At 49.0% G+C, this 15,913-nt stretch overlaps 1 protein-coding gene across 1 annotated transcript in view; it reads left to right on the top strand.

The window, feature by feature from the left end:
- B4galnt3 (beta-1,4-N-acetyl-galactosaminyltransferase 3) overlaps positions 1-15,913 on the top strand; it is a 146,359-nt gene that overhangs the window by 126,842 nt on the left and 3,604 nt on the right. The window contains exons 15-19 of the mRNA XM_045137448.1: positions 8,328-8,647; positions 10,179-10,332; positions 10,566-10,638; positions 12,120-12,273; positions 12,831-12,957. Coding sequence (XP_044993383.1) covers positions 8,328-8,647; positions 10,179-10,332; positions 10,566-10,638; positions 12,120-12,273; positions 12,831-12,957 — 828 coding nt within the window. The remainder of the gene's footprint in view (positions 1-8,327; positions 8,648-10,178; positions 10,333-10,565; positions 10,639-12,119; positions 12,274-12,830; positions 12,958-15,913) is intronic.

The raw sequence follows: 15,913 nt of genomic DNA, 5'->3' as shown, positions 1-15,913 counted from the left end.
CTCCAGATGCATGCACCCCCCTTGTGCACCTGGCTTACTGGGGTCCTGGAGAGTCCTTAGGCTTTGCAGGCAAACACCTTAACCACTAGCCATCTCTCCAGCCCTGGGAGATATTTTTATTAGTGCTTTAGTCTATTTGTTATATATCTGTTTGAATTAATCTTATCTTAATTTAACTTTACGAGATCATATGCATCTCAGACTTGATCCATTTCTTTTAGGTTTTCCAGTTTGGTAGAGCATAGGTTTTTAAGGTATACCCTCATAATTTTCTGAATTTCATTGGCATTGGTTATATTGTTTCCATTTCATCTCTAATTAAAAAATTTTTTTGTTCATTTTTATTTATTTATTTGAGAGTGACAGAGAGAGAGAGAGAATGGGTGTGCCAGGGTTTCCAGCCACTGCAAACAAACTCCAGACGCATGCGCCCTCTGTGCATAGGGCTAATGTGGGTCCTGGGAAATCGAGCCTCGAACCGGGATCCTTAGGCTTCACAGGCAAGCGCTTAACCGCTAAGCCATCTCTCCAGCCCACATCTCTAATTTTAATTAATTGGGGACTTCTTTCTTTTTTGTTAACTTGGGTATAGGTTTGTCAGTCTTGATTGTGTTTTTAAGGCATCAGCTCTTCATTTCCTTGATTCTTTGTGTTTATTACTTCTTTCCATCCACTGATCTTGAGTTTGGTTTATATTTACTTTTCCAAAGCCTTATGGTGAATTACTAAGCTATTTTTTTTTTTTAAGAATGTCTGGGTGTCTTAACACCATTTCCTTTATTCATTTGAGGGAGAGAGAGAGAATGGGCACTCCAGGGCCTCTAGCCACTGTCAATGAACTCCAGACGGTGTGCTACCTTTTGCATTTGGCTTATGTGGGTCCTGAGAAATTGAACCTGGGTCCTTTGACTTTACAGGCAAGTGCATTAACCACTAAGCAATCTCTCCAAGCCTCCGATTTTGTAATGTAGATACTTAGAGCTAAAAATTCTCTTCTTAGGACTGCCTTCATTGTATCTGATACGTTTCGTATATTGTTTTCATTCAATTCTAAAATTTATTTCCTTCTTGATTTCTTCAATGTATTATTTAACTTCCATGAATTTGTGTGTTTTCTATAGTTTTTAAGTTGTTTTGAGGTAGAGTCTTGCTGTAGTCCAGGCTGACCTGGAATTCACTGTGTAGTCTCAGGGTGGCCTCGAACTCAAGGCAATCCTCCTGCCTCTGCCTCCCAAGTGCTGGGGTAAAGGTGTGCGCCACCACACCCAGCTATAGTTTTTCTTGCTTATTTCTAGCTTTGCATTTTTTTTTTTTTTTTTTTTTGAGGTAGGGTCTCACTCTAGCCCAGGCTGACCTGGAATTCACTCTTGTATTCTCAGGGTAGCCTCAAACTCAAGGCAATTCTCCTACCTCTGCCTCCCGAGTGCTGGGATTAAAGGCATGCACCAGCACACCCGACTTTTTTTTTTTCATTGAGGTCAGAATACGAAGATGTTATTTCACTACTGCTGTTGTTGAGAGTTGCTGTTGGGTGATACAGTACTCAGAAACCAACAAGGATTGCCCTCCTTGTGAGAAGCAGCTATGACTGCAGAGGAGGGCCTCTCCAGATGGTGCTTACTGGTGTTCCCCACAGAAGGAGAGGGGCAGGGAAGAGTTATCAGACCTCACCTGCCCGGAGTCAGCTATATGTGATGACGCACAAGGTCTCAGGAGGAAACATCAAGTATGTAGAGTAGACCATCAAGGGACAAGGAGCTCCATCTATGCAGATGTCACCCATTCTTTTTATTTATTAATTTAATTTATTTATTTGAGAAAGAGAGAGAATGGGCACATCAGGGCCGCTAGTCACTGCAGACGAACTCCAGACACATGTGCCACCTTGTACATCTGGCTTACATGGTTCCTGAGGAATCAAACCTGGGACCTTTGGCTTTGCAGACAAGCACCTTAACTGCTAAGCCATCTCTCCAGCCCACATTTAGTGTGTTTTAACCATGATATAACATGGGTTTGCTTTTTTTCCCCCCTTGGTCCTATTATTTGGTGCTCCGTATGCCTGTGTATCCTAATGGGCTTCTCTTTGCTAAGATTTGAGAAGTTTTCATCTTATGATTTTATCAGAAGTATTTTCTTTGCCTTTGTCATGGAATTCTCCTGTCTCCACTCTTTGCCAAAGGAGTTCTGGAATTACAGACACATGCTACTATGTTTGTCTTTACACGGTCACGTTCTGGGCATCTGAACTCAGGTCATCATTCTTTTATCCATGACCTTCCCCCACCTGCCTCCTTTTTTGTTTGTTTGTTATTTTTCAAGGTAGGGTTTCACTCTAGCCCAGGCTGACCTGGAGTTCACTATGTAATCTCAAGGTGGCCTCGAACTCACAGCCATCCTCCTACCTCTGCCTCCCCAGTGCTGGGATTAAAGGAGTGGCACCAGCATGCCTGTCTCCCTGGCCTCCTTTTTTTTTTTTCTTAAATTATTTATTTATTTGAGAGTGACAGAGAAAGAGGCAGATGGAGAGAGAAAGAGAGAATAGGCATGCCAGGGCTTCCAGCCACTGCAAACGAACTCCAGACGCGTGCGCCCCCTTGTGTATCTGGCTAATGTGGGTCCTGGGGAACCGAGCCTCAAACTGGGGTCCTTAGGCTTCACAGACAAGCACTTAACCGCTAAGCCATCTCTCCAGCCCCCGCCCCCAGCCTCCTTTTTGATTCAGAGTCTCTTGCTCTTCCTAGAGCTCACCGATCGGGCTAGCAAACTCCAGGAATCCTCCTCTCTGTTCTCCGTAGTCATATGCTTCCATGCCCAGAATTTAAAAAAAAGTTTTATTTAATTATTTGCAAGGGGGGAAGGAGAGAGAATAGGTGTAGTCAGGACCCCTTCCCATTTCAAATGGACTCCAGATACATGGGCCACACTGTGTATCTTGCTTTACATGGGCACTGGGGAGTTGAACTTGGGCCACCAAGCTTTGCAATCAAGTGCTTTTAACCACTGAGTCATCTCTCAGCCTTCATGCCTAGCATTTAATGTGGTGCTGGGATCAAACTCAGGCCTCTGTGCTTGCATGGCCAACATTTTTATCTGCTGAGCAGTCTCCCCAGCACTTTTTTTTTCTTAATTTTTTTTGTTCATTTTTTATTTATTTATTTGAGAGCGACAGACATAGAGAGAAAGACAGATAGAGGGAGAGAGAGATAATGGGCGCGCCAGGGCTTCCAGCCACTGCAAATGAACTCCAGATGTGTGCGCCTCCTTGTGCATCTGGCTAACGTGGGACCTGGGGAATCGAGCCTCGAACCGGGGTCCTTAGGCTTCACAGGCAAGCGCTTAACAGCTAAGCCATCTCTCCAGCCCTGTTTTTTTTTTTTAAATTAATTATTTTTTTCTTGGCTGTTTGAGGCAGTGTTTCACTCTAGCCCAGGCTATCTGAGAACTTACTGTGTAGCTCAGGCTGACTGAGAACTTATTCTGTAGTCCAGGTTGGCCTTGAACTCATAACCATCCTCCCACCTCAGCCTTCCAAGTACTAGACTTAAAGGAATACACCACCATGCCTAGTACTTCAAAAAAATATATTTGAGGGCTTAGTGGTTAAGTGCTCGCCTGTGAAGCCTAAGGACCTTGGTTCAAGGCTCGATTCCCCAGGACCTATGTAAGCCAGATGCACAAGGGGGCGCATGCATCTGTAGTTCGTTTGCAGTGGCAGGAGGCCCTGGTGTGCCCCTTCTCTCTCCTTCTCTCTCTCTGCCTCTTTCTCTCTGTCTGTCACTCTCAAATAAATAAAAATAAACAAAAGTAAATTAAAGGCATGCGCCACCACACCTGGCTTAAAAAAAAAATTTTAAAAATTGAGGGCTGGAGAGATGGCTTAGTGGTTAAGGCACTTGTCTGAAAAGCCTAAGGACGACCCATGTTCAACTCTCCAGGTCCCACGTAAGCCAGATGCACAAGGTGATGCAAACGCTGAAGGTCACACATGCACACAAGGTGGCACATGCATCTGGAGTTCAATTACAGTGGCTGGAGGCTGTGGCATGCCAATTCTCTCTCTCTCTGTTGCTCTCACTCTCTTGCATATTAAAAAAAAAAAAAAGGCCAGTCTTTTTTGAGGCTTGCCTCAAAAAAACTTTGAGACAAAGTTTTGCTATGTAGCCTCTGCTGGTTTGGAGCTCATGCCCTGTATATCTTGTTTTAAGAAATGTCTGTTCATGGGCTGGAGAGACGGCTTAGTGGTTAAGCACTTGCCTGTGAAGCCTGAGGACCCGAGTTTGAGGCTCAACTCCCCAGAACCCACGTTAGCCAGATGCACAAGGGGGCGTATGCATCTGGAGTTCGTTTGCAGTGGCTGGAGGCCCTGGCGCCCCCATTCTCTCTCTCTCTCTATCTGCCTCTTTCTCTCTCTGTCTGTCCCTCTCAAATAGATAAAAATAAATTTAAAAAAAAAGTCTGTTCAGAGGCTGGAGAGATGGCTTAGTGGTTAAGGTGCTTGCCTGTGAAGCCTAAGGAGCCAGGTTTGATTCCCCAGTACCACATAAGCCAGGTCTACAAGGTGGTACATGCTTCTGGGGTTTGTTTGCAGAGGCCTTGGCATGCTCATTCTCTGTCTATCTATCCCCTCACACCCTCTCTCTCAAATAAATAAATAAAATATTTTTAAAAAATTGAAAAGAGGAGGGTATTACCATGGGATATTTTTTATAATCATGGAAAATGTTAATAAAAATTGAGAAAAAAAATTGAAAAGAAATGTATATTCAGAAGCCAAACATGTTGGCACACACCTATTACCTTAGCACTAGGGAAGCTAATTGTGAATTTAGGGCTTGCCAGGCGATATAGCAAGACCCTGCCTTCAAAAAACACAGACGTTGGTGGCGCCCGCCTTTAATCCCGACACTTGAGGGGCAGAGGTAGGAGGGTCACCAAGAGTTCGAGGCCACCCTGAGAATACATAGTGAATTCCAGGTCAGCTTGGGCTAGAGTGAGACCCTACCTCGAAAAAAAAAAAAAACACAGGCACACACACAAAAGTCCATTTGTACATTTCAAAGTCAGGCTTTTTTTCCTTTTGAGTTGAGTTTGTGTGCATGTGTGTATGCAGTTTTGCGTGCCCCATGGGCTTGTGTGCAGGGGCCAGGGGAAGATAGCAGATATCCACTCTTCTGCCTCACTGCCCTGAGACGGAGTCTCACTGGACTTGGAGCTTCCTGGTTTTGTGTTTTCACTAGTTAAACTGGATGCCCAGGGAGTTTTAATGACCCTGTTTCTGCCATCTTTGCCTGCAGTGCTAGAGTTACGGGCATTCACGGCCATGATCAGCTTTCCAGCCTGTGCTGGGGATCGAACTCAGGTCCTCACACTTGCAGAGTGCTCTAACCCCTGAGCCATCTCCCTAGCCCTGAGTTTGACTTTTATTATTACTTTTTAAAAAAATTTTTTAAAAAAATTTTTATTTATTTATTTGAGAGCGACAGACACAGAGAGAAAGACAGATAGAGGGAGAGAGAGAGAATGGGCGCGCCAGGGCTTCCAGCCTCTGCAAACGAACTCCAGACGCGTGCGCCCCCTTGTGCATCTGGCTAACGTGGGACCTGGGGAACCGAGCCTCGAACCGGGGTCCTTAGGCTTCACAAGCAAGCGCTTAACTGCTAAGCCATATCTCCAGCCCTATTATTACTATTTTTGAGAGAGAGAGAGAAAGAAAGAAGAATGAAAGAGGCACAGAGAGGAAGGAAGGAAGGAAGGAAGGAAGGAAGGAAGGAAGGAAGGAAGGAAGGAAGGAAGGAAGGAAGGAAGGAGGGAAGGGGAAGGGAAGAGGAAGGGAAAGGAGGGGAGGGGAGGGGAGGAAAGGAAGGATGAGGAACAGAGGGGGGGGTGGCATGCCAGGACCTTCAGCCTTCTGCAGAAGAACTCTAGACGTGTGCCCCTTTTGGTGTGTGTGCGACATTGCATGCTTGTGTCACTGTGTCTGGCTAGGTGGGATCTGGAGATTTTTAAAAAAATCTTAGCCGGGCGTGGTGGCGCATGCCTTTAATCTCAGCACTCGGGAGGCAGAGGTAGGAGGATTGCTATGAGTTCAAGGCCGCCCTGAGACTCCATAGTGAATTCCAGGTCAGCCTGGGCTACAGTGAGACCCTACCTCGAAAAAAAAAAAATCTTTTTTTCCCAATTTTTTAAAAAATATTTTTTATTTTTATTTATTGGTTTGAGAGCAACAGAGAGAGAGAGAAAGAGGGAGAGAGAGAGAATGCCAGGGCCTTCAGCCACTGCAAACTAACTCCAGACACGTGCGCCCCCTTGTGCATCTGGCTAACATGGGTCCTGGGGAATCGAGCCTCGAACCGGGGTCCTTAGGCTTCAAAGGCAAGCGCTTAACCACTAAGCCATCTCTCCAGCCCCTCCAATTTTTTTTATTAACAACTTTCATGGTTGTAAACAATATCCCATGGTCATGCCCTCCCACCCCCCCACTTTCCCCTTTGAAACTCCATTCTCCATTATATCCCCTTCCCCTCTTAATCTCTCTTTTATTTTGATGTCATCATCTTTTCCTACTATTATGATGGTCTTGTGTAGGTAGTGTCAGGCACTGTGAGGTCATGGATATCCAGGCCATTTTGTGTCTTGAGGGAGCACGTTGTAAGGAGTCTTACCCTTCCTTTGACTCTTACATTCTTTCTGCCACCTCTTCCACAATAGACCCTGAGCCTTGGAAGGTGTTGTAGAGATTAAAATATCTTTTAAAAATTTATTAACTTAATTTATTTATTAGAGAGAGAGAAAATGGGCCCACCAGGGCTTCTAGCCACCACAAGCAAACTCCACATTGCACTCTCTGCAAGTGTGAGGACCTGAGCTCGATCCCCAGCACGTGCTGGAAAGCTGATCATGGCCATGAATGCCCGTAACTCCAGCACTGCAGGCAAAGATGGCAGAAACAAGGTCATTAAAACTCCCTGTTGCAAACAAACGTGCCACCTTGTGCAGCTAAGCCATTTCTCTTGCCCAGCTGGAGAATATATATGTTTTTTTTCTGGATATTAATCCTTTGTTGGATAAGCAGTTTGCACACATTTTCTCAATTCTGTAGTTGCTGTTCACTCTGATGAGTTTCTTTACATGTTTAAGTTTTACTTTGCTGTCATTTATTTGTCCACTTTTGCTTTTGTTGCCAGTGTTTAGGGGGAGGAGGGTTCATATCTAAATTTTGCTCAGTACAATGTCCTAAAGCATTGCTTTCATATGCTCTTCTTGTATAATTAGAATTTCTGGTCTGGAGTAATATATTTTGAGATAGTAGTTATGCATGGTGGGAAAAATCTAGTTTCATTCTACACATCCAGTTTTCCCAGGATCCTTTATGGCAGAGACTGTCCTGTAGCCAATGTGTGATGGGATTGTTTATTTGACTTTTCGTTTTTTTTTTTTTTAACTTTTATTTATTTATTTATTTGAGAGCATCAGACACAGAGAGAAAGACAGATAGAGGGAGAGAGAGAGAGTGGGCGCACCAGGGCTTCCAGCCTCTGCAAACGAACTCCAGACGCGTGCGCCCCCTTGTGCATCTGGCTAACGTGGGACTTGGGGAACCGAGCCTCGAACCAGGGTCCTTAGGCTTCACAGGCAAGCGCTTAACTGCTAAGCCATCTCTCCAGCCCTCGTTTATTTGTTTTTTTAAGGTAGAGGCTCACGCTAGTCCAGACTGACCTAGAATTTACTGTGTAGTCTCAAGGTGGCCTCGACCTCATGGTGATCCTCCTACCTGTGCCTCCTGAGTGCTGGGGTTAAAGGAATGTGCCACTGTGCCCAGCAATAAGAACATTTTTAAACATGGATGCATGAGTCCTCCGGAGGTGTGGCGGTTTGATTCAGGTGTTCCCCATAAATTTAGGTGTTCTGAATGCTAAGTTCCCAGCTGATGGAGTCTTGGGAATTAAAGCCTCCTGGAGACAGTGCATTGTTGGGAACAGACTTATGGGTATTATAGCCAGTTTCCCCTTGCCAGTGTTTGGCACACTCTCCTGTTGCTATGGTCCACCTTATGTTGGCCAGGGGGTGATGTCCACCCTCTGCTCATGCCATCGTTTCCCCCTGCCATCGTGGAGCTTCCCCCTTGAGCCTGTAAGCCAAAATAAACCTCTTTTTTTTTCTCACAAGCTGCTCTTAGTTGGGTGATTTCTCCTTATAGCTAGCCAATTACAAAGCCAGGACAAAAACCAGGCTCTCCTGACAACTGGCAGTGCGGGCTTCTGCCATGGACACTGTCCTCCCGTGTGGGAAGGAGTTACTCATGGTCCCCCCCAACCCTGCTGCAGGAGATACCAGCTTCGGCGCATCGTGAACGTGGAGAAGCGCCAGGACCAGCTCCGCGGGGGTCGCTATCTCCTGGAACTCGAGCTGTTGGAGCAAGGTCAGCGCCTGGTGCGGCTCTCTGAGTATGTGTCCACCCGAGGCTGGCAGGGCATCGATCCAGCCGGCGGGGAGGAGATGGAGCTTCGCAACCTACAGGGTCTGGTCTGGAGCCAACACAACCGCCGGAGGCGTGTGCTGAATGCCCGCGACCCGGAGCCCAAGCTCTGCTGGCCCCAGGGTTTCTCCTGGAACCATCGAGCCGTGGTGCACTTCATTGTGCCTGGTAAGTTTCGGCAGGGTGAGGGACCCGGTGACCACCACAAGCAGCAATCACCTGTCTGCCTGCTTGACTCGGTCTCCCAAGGACCTGTGGGAGAGGCCCACGAAAGGAGAGCTCGGTGGCGCACGCCTTTCATCCCAGCACCTGGCGGGGGGGGGGGGGGGGGGGGTGCAGAGAGGAGGAGGATTGCAGTGAGTTCGAGGCCATCCTGACACTATATAGTAAAATCCGGCTCAGCCTGGGCCAGAGTGAAACCCTACCTTGAAACACCCCCCACAAAAAAATAATCCTCCCCAAAAGGAGAGGAGCAAGCTTCAAGTTGTGTTCTTGTTGTTCTTTTTTCTTTTTTGTTTTTTTTGTGAGGTAGGGTCTCACTCTGGCCCAGGCTGACCTGGAATTCACTATGTAGTCTCAAGCTGGCCTTGAACTCACGGCGAACCTCCTACCTCTGCCTCTTGCGTGCTGGGATTAAAGGCGTGCACCACCATGCCCAGTGTCAAGTTGTGATATTCAATGTTGAAGCTAAGAGCCGATGCTGAGTTGAAGGCCAGTGCTTCTCCTTTTAGACTAGGCTTTAGGGTATGAGCATCGACTGGGGTTGTGGTTGAAGATAATGAGAGAGGAAGGGTGCAATACAGAGTGGGTTTCATTATTTTTTATTTTTTAAATTTATTTACTTGAGAGAGGAAGAGGCAAAGAGAGGGCAAGAGAGAGAAAGAGATTGGGCATGCCAGGGCCTCCAGCCGCTGCAAACAAACTTCAGATGCACACCTCACCTTATGCATCTAGCCGACAAGGGTCCTGGGGAATCAAACCTGGGTCCCTTGGCTTTGCAGGCAAACACCTTAACTGCTAAGCCATCTCTCCAGCCCCCTTATTTATTTATTTATTTATTTATTTATTTATTTATTTATTTGAGAGCAATAGACAGAGAGAGAGAGAATGGGCGCACCCAGGCCTCCAGCCGCTGTAATCGAACTCCAGACGCGTGCGCCCCTTTGTGCATCTGGCTAACGTGGGTCCTGGGGAGTCGAGCCTCGAACCGGGGTCCTTAGGCTTCACAGGCAAGCGCTTAACCGCTAAGCCATCTGTACAGCCCTATTATTGTTATTATTATTTCTGAGCCAAGAATGAAACCCAGGGTCTGGTACCTGCTAGGCAAGTGTGCAACCCCTGAGCATACCCCCCAACCCCAGCGTGACCTATGATGAGAAAACACACAGTCGTGTGTAACAGTGGCGTAGAACAGGAAATGAAGGGTGATTGTAATGCAGATAGGCAGCGAGTCTGACTTTTAGAGCCAGGTGGGCCTTCTCCTGGGGACGGCACGAGAGGTTCGCAGGGAGTGGGCTGCGGAGACCCCTGTAGCTGGCGAGTTGTCCCTGCGGCGGCTGCTGGAGCTGCGCTCTGGTGGCAGTCTGTAGCTGCTTCCTCCCCTCGCAGAGGGTGCTGGCGCCCCGCCTCATGCCCGCACTCCTCATCACTCGTGCCTTACTCACTGCTGCTCTTCTCCCTGCCTGTCCTACCCGGGCAGTGAAGAACCAGGCTCGCTGGGTGCAGCAGTTTATCAGAGACATGGAGACCCTGTCCCACATCACCGGTGACCCACACTTCAACATCATTATCACGGACTACAGCAGCGAGGACATGGATGTCGAGATGGCGCTGAAGAGGTCCAAGCTGCGGAGGTGAGGAAGCAGCCATCCTGTCACCTCCTCTCTGAGGGCCCAGGGCGGGGCTGGGAGTCCCCCACTTCTTCCTGAGTCCCAGACTCTGGCTGTTTGTTTGTTCCCGGGAGGATCCTCCCAGTCCATGACCTCATCCTGGGATCACCCGCTGTCTCCATGTCTGCCAGCTTCCCTGAGGGACCCCTGGACGGAATCCTACCCTTCAGCCCCTCCTCTCTCTTCTCTGCCCGCAGCTACCAGTACACAAGGCTGAGTGGAAACTTTGAACGCTCAGCTGGGCTTCAGGCGGGCATCGACCTAGTGAAGGTAATGGGCCTGGGGAGGCAACTGGATGGAGACTAGTTAAGAGGCAGAGGGACGTTAGGAGGTGTAGAGTAGTCCGCGTCTCAGGAGGGAAGGAAATGAGGACACAGGCGTGTGCTTGTCAGCTTTCCATTACTGTAGCAAAGCACCTAAAAGAATCAACTTAAAGGAAGGAAAGGTTTGTTACCATTCATTCACTCACGGTGCTGAATCTGGGGCCTTGTGTGTGCTAAGCAAGAGCTTAACTACTGAGCTACATCATCAGCCCTGAGGAAAGGGCTGGTGATGTAGCTCAGTAGTAGTTAAGCTGTAGGGTTCATAGTTATATTCCATGGTCACTTGGCCATGTCTCTCAGGACCTGTGGTGGAGAACCACTTGGCAGAGAGCCACCTGCAAGAGGAAGCTGCTTAGCTCCTGGCACAGCAGCCAGGAAGCAAAGAGAAAGGCATCTCCAGGCCCCATGCCCTCTTCCAGGGCGCACTCCAGTGTCCAGCCTCTTCCCACATAGTTTCATCTCCTGAAGGTTCCACCAGCTCCCAGGAGGACCATGGGCTAGGGAGAAAGCCTTTCACACACGGGCCTGTGGGGGACAATTCTGAACCACAGCGAGGAGCATCTTGGACGCTACGCCACAGAACCAGCGTCAGAGCAGGACGAAGCAAATACAGAGGAGCATTTGCCTGGTTGTTAGAGTCCTTGGACTGTCAGAAGTGAGACAGAGACTAGGTGTGGTGGCCCATGCCCACAGTCTGGAGGCTATATTTGGCGGGCTGAGGCAGGAAAACTATGAGCTTGAGGCCAGCCTACACTAACTGCATAGTGAATTTTAGGCCATTCTGAGCAACCAAGCAGAGGTAGGGGATTGCCGTGGGTTCGAGGCCACCCTGAGACTCCATAGTGAATTCCAGGTCAACCTGGGCTAGAGTGAGACCCTACCTTGAAAAACAAAACAAACAAAAAGCCAAGTGAGAGGGTCAGAATTCTGGTGGCGAACACTGTGCCCTCCTACCTGTGACAGTTTGCCCAGAGTTTAGCTTCGCATAGTTTACCAGTTGTTCCAGTAGGGAAGAGCCTGAGGATTGGGCCTGGGCTCCTAGCCCTGGCCCAGAGGTCTCCTGATATTACAGTCAGGTTCGCAGCGCTGGCAGAAATCACCCAACTAAGAGCAGCTTGTGGGATAAAAGGGATTTATTTTGGCTTACAGACTCAAGGGGAAGCTCCATGATGGCAGGGGAAAATGATGGCATGAGCAGAGGGTGGACATCACCCCCTGGCCAACATAAGGTGGACAACAGGAACAGGAGAGTGTGCCAAACAAAGGGGAAACTGGCTATAAGACTCATAAGCCCGCCCCCAACAATACGCTCCCTCCAGGAGGCATTAAATCCCGACTCTCCATCAGCTGGGAACCTAGCATTCAGAACACCTATGGGGGACATCTGAATCAAACCACCACACCTGACCCTGTCCTTTCTGTCCCCAGGACCCACACAGCATCATCTTCCTCTGTGACCTGCACATCCACTTTCCAGCAGGAGTCATTGATACTATCCGGAAACACTGTGTGGAGGGCAAGATGGCCTTTGCCCCCATGGTGATGCGACTGCATTGTGGAGCCACCCCTCAGTGGCCTGAGGGTGAGTCCTACCCTGGAATAGGCAGGAAGAGACACTCGGCTGGCCTTGGTGCTTAAACCCAAGCCTGGGGGAAGTTCATGAGAGTCCACATCTTTTTTCCCCACCCTGCTTTCCTGTCTCCCCTCACGAGCCCCCCAGGCTGGGGTGCCAGCCACGTCGGTGGGCATAGCAGTGCCACGGATCCCATCTGCGACACTGCTGATCGTGCATTCACGAGGCACATACCATGGTGTCAGACGCCGTGACCCTGCGAAGACAGGAAGGTGCAGAGAGGTTTCTACCTGGAGAGAGAAACCGGACAAGGAAACCGATGTGCAGCTGCCGGCGGGGGTTGCCGAGGTCACATCCTCGTTGTAGGGCTGACGTCAGTCTGTGGTCACCGATGTGTTTGCTGAATCCTACCTCGCCTGTAGGTGCCAGGCACCTGCTGGGCAGCGTTTTTGGCCCCAGCCAGCCTGCTTCCGTCTCTCAGAAGAGCCTGTGGGAGCACATCGCCTTCTGTAGCCCCTCCCATGGGGCCTTGGCTCCTCTCACCAGGGCTTCTTGTCTGTCCGCAGGCTACTGGGAGGTGAATGGATTTGGACTGCTTGGGATCTACAAGTCAGACCTGGACAAGATCGGAGGCATGAACACCAAGGAGTTCCGGGACCGCTGGGGTGGGGAAGACTGGGAGCTGCTGGACAGGTGACAGGGAAGGAACGCTTTCGGGGATGGGCCATGGCTCCATCCCAAGGGGCTTTAGGAAGAGGACAGGGCCAGAGCAGCGGGACTGTGCTGATTCCCAGGGCACGGGAAAGTGCCCTCTCCAGTGACTTGTTCTACTGACACTCGGGTTATGTGCACAGCTGAGGAGGACGAGGGGGTGACACTTCGGCTGTGGATGTCACAGGGTGTGATGATTTAAGTGGTTAGAAAATGGTCAGGAGCAGCAGAAACTGGAGCTAAGCTATGAAAATGATAATGTCCAAGGACCAGGCAAGGTACTCTTCCAAGATGAGTTTTTCCCCACCTGGGATTGGTGCTGCTCCCCACTACAGCTGCCTGGGAAGCGGGCTGTAGCTTTGAGAGTCAGCAAGTGGACAGGGCCAGGAGTGACTTGGGGCCAGCAAAAGAGATAGGAGTAGACTATAACTGGCAGCCGGGGCCGGGTGTGGTGGCGTACACACCTTTAATCCCAGCTCTTGGGAGGCAGGGCTACGAGGATTGCTGTGAGTTCAAGGCCAGCCTGAGAGTTCATAGTGAATTTCAGGTTAGCCTGGGCTAGAGTGAGACCCTACCTCAAAACAAAACAAAACAGAAAAGCAGCGGGATATTCAGGGAGGCTCTGAGTGCCTGGAGGCCACAAGGGAAAGGAGTTTGGCGAGCCTAAGAGAAGAGTAATGTTGGGTAGTGATAGAGTGCTTGCCTAGCATGTATGAGGCTGTAGACTCAATCCTCAGTACTGGGGGAGAAAAAAAGAGAAAGAAATGTGTGTACCTAGACATAGCATCGACATCTTTGTTATTGCTGTGGCCAAATACATAAGAGAGGGCCTGGAGAGATGGCTTAGCAGTTAAGGCACTTGCCTGCAAAGCCAAAGGACCCAGGTTCTATTCCCCAGGACCCACATAAGCCAGATGCACAAGGTGATGCACACATCTGGAGTTCGTCTGCAGTGGGTGGAGGCCCTGGTGCACCCCTTCTCTCTCTCTCTCTCTATCTCACTCTCTCAAATAAAAATAAAATATATATATTTTTAAAATATCTAAGAGAAACAGGTGAGAGGAAGAGGCGCCTATGTTGGCTCAGTTCCATGGCATGGAAGGCATGCTGTCCTTCATGGAGGCTGGGGCTTCATTGATCTTGGGCAGACCAGGAGACAGACAGAGTCTTGGGCTGTAACCCGTACGCCACAACTCTTTAATCCAGTTGAGCTCAGGTCCAGAATGTTCCATAATTCCCTAAACAGATCTACTAGGTAGGGCCCAACTGTCCACACCCATGAACCTATGGGGGAAATTTTCACATTCAGACCATAACACACACACACACACACACACACACTCTCTCTCTCTCTCTCTCTTTCTCTCTCATCCAGGTGTGGTGGTGTATGTTGGTATATATCTACAACTCCAGCACTGGGGTGGGGGATAAGGTAGGAGGATTGCCACAAGTTTGAGGCCACCTAGGGCTAGCTAATTATCAAGACACTGTCTTGATTAAAAAAAAAAAAAAAGGGGGGGTGTGTGTGGTGAGTTTGGAGAGATGGCTCAGTGGCTAAAAGCACTTGCTTTTGTGTGTGTATGTGTGTGTGTGTGTGTTTTATTTTTCGAGGTAGGGTCTCATTCTAGCTCAGGTTGACCTGGAATTCACTATCTCAGGGTGGCCTCAAACTCACAGAGATCCTCCCGAGTGCTGGTATCAAAGGCATGTGCCACCGCGCCCAGCAGCACTTGCCTTCAAAGCCTGATGGCCTGGGTTCAACTCTCTAGTATCCATGTAAAGCCAGATGCACAAAGTGACACATGCAGCTGGGTGTGTGTTTGCAGTGGTGAGAAGCCCGGGCGCACCCACTTACACCACTCTGCTTACAAATAAATAAAGAAAGATGTATTTTAAGTCAGAAGTGGTCTTGCACTTCTTTAATCCCAGCCCTTGGGAGGCCCAAGGTAGGAGGGTCGCTGTGAATTCAAGGCTAGCCTGAGACTATATAGTGAATTCTAAGTCAGCCTGCACTAGCTCAAGAGTCTACCTCGAACAACCACGAAGAAAGTGAGATAAACGCAGGGCAGAGGAATATACACCACAGTAGGTGAGTGGTCTCAGCAGGCGGGCCAGGAGAGTGTTCTAGCAGAGGGCAAGGTGATGGGGCAGTAGGCTCCAGGGGAAAGGGGATCCTGTGGCAGTAAGGGGGTTTCTCCCTGTGTTTGCAAGTTCTCCCTCTTCCAAAAAGATGGCTCCCAGGACTAAGAAGATGGCTCAGTAGTTAAAGGCATTTGCTTGCAAAGCCTGCCGGCCAGGTTCAATTCCCTAACCACTCATGTAAAGCTGGACACAGAAAGCGGCACAATCATCTGGCATTTGTTTGCACCAGCAATAGACCCTGGCATGTTCATACCCCCCCCAACAAACACATACACATTAATGATTAAAAGGACTTTAGAGCTGGGTGTGGTGGCGCACGCCTTTAATCCCAGCACTCAGGAGGCAGAGGTAGGATTGCCATGAGTTCAAGGCCAGCCCGAGACTACAGAGTGAATTCCAGGTCAGCCTGGGTCAAACAAACACAAAAGGAAGAACTCTGCTCCTAGGCTAGGGAGACAAAGTTGGTGCTTGCTGTTCGAGCACGAGGCCCCAAGTTCAGATCCCCAGAACCCACACAAAGCCAGATGCAACAGCGCACGTTAAGTGAGCGTGGGGACCGCGACAGAAACCCCCGGGGTAATGATGCACATTCGGAATCCCGCTGCTTACTTGTACCTCAAGATGGGAGGCAGAGAGAGGAGAAGCCCCAGCACCCAGATAGTTATACATATGCCCAGCAAGCAAGGCCCGATTTTTTTAATTTAAAAAATTTTTGTTTATTTATTTGAAAGCAACAGAGAGAGAGGGAGAGAGAGAGAATGGGCACTCCAGGGCCTCCAGCCACTGAAAACAAATT

This window comes from Jaculus jaculus, chromosome 18 (genome assembly GCF_020740685.1).
Source record: "Jaculus jaculus isolate mJacJac1 chromosome 18, mJacJac1.mat.Y.cur, whole genome shotgun sequence".
Lineage (NCBI taxonomy): Eukaryota > Metazoa > Chordata > Mammalia > Rodentia > Dipodidae > Jaculus > Jaculus jaculus.
This window is presented reverse-complemented; position numbering and strand designations above follow the sequence as displayed.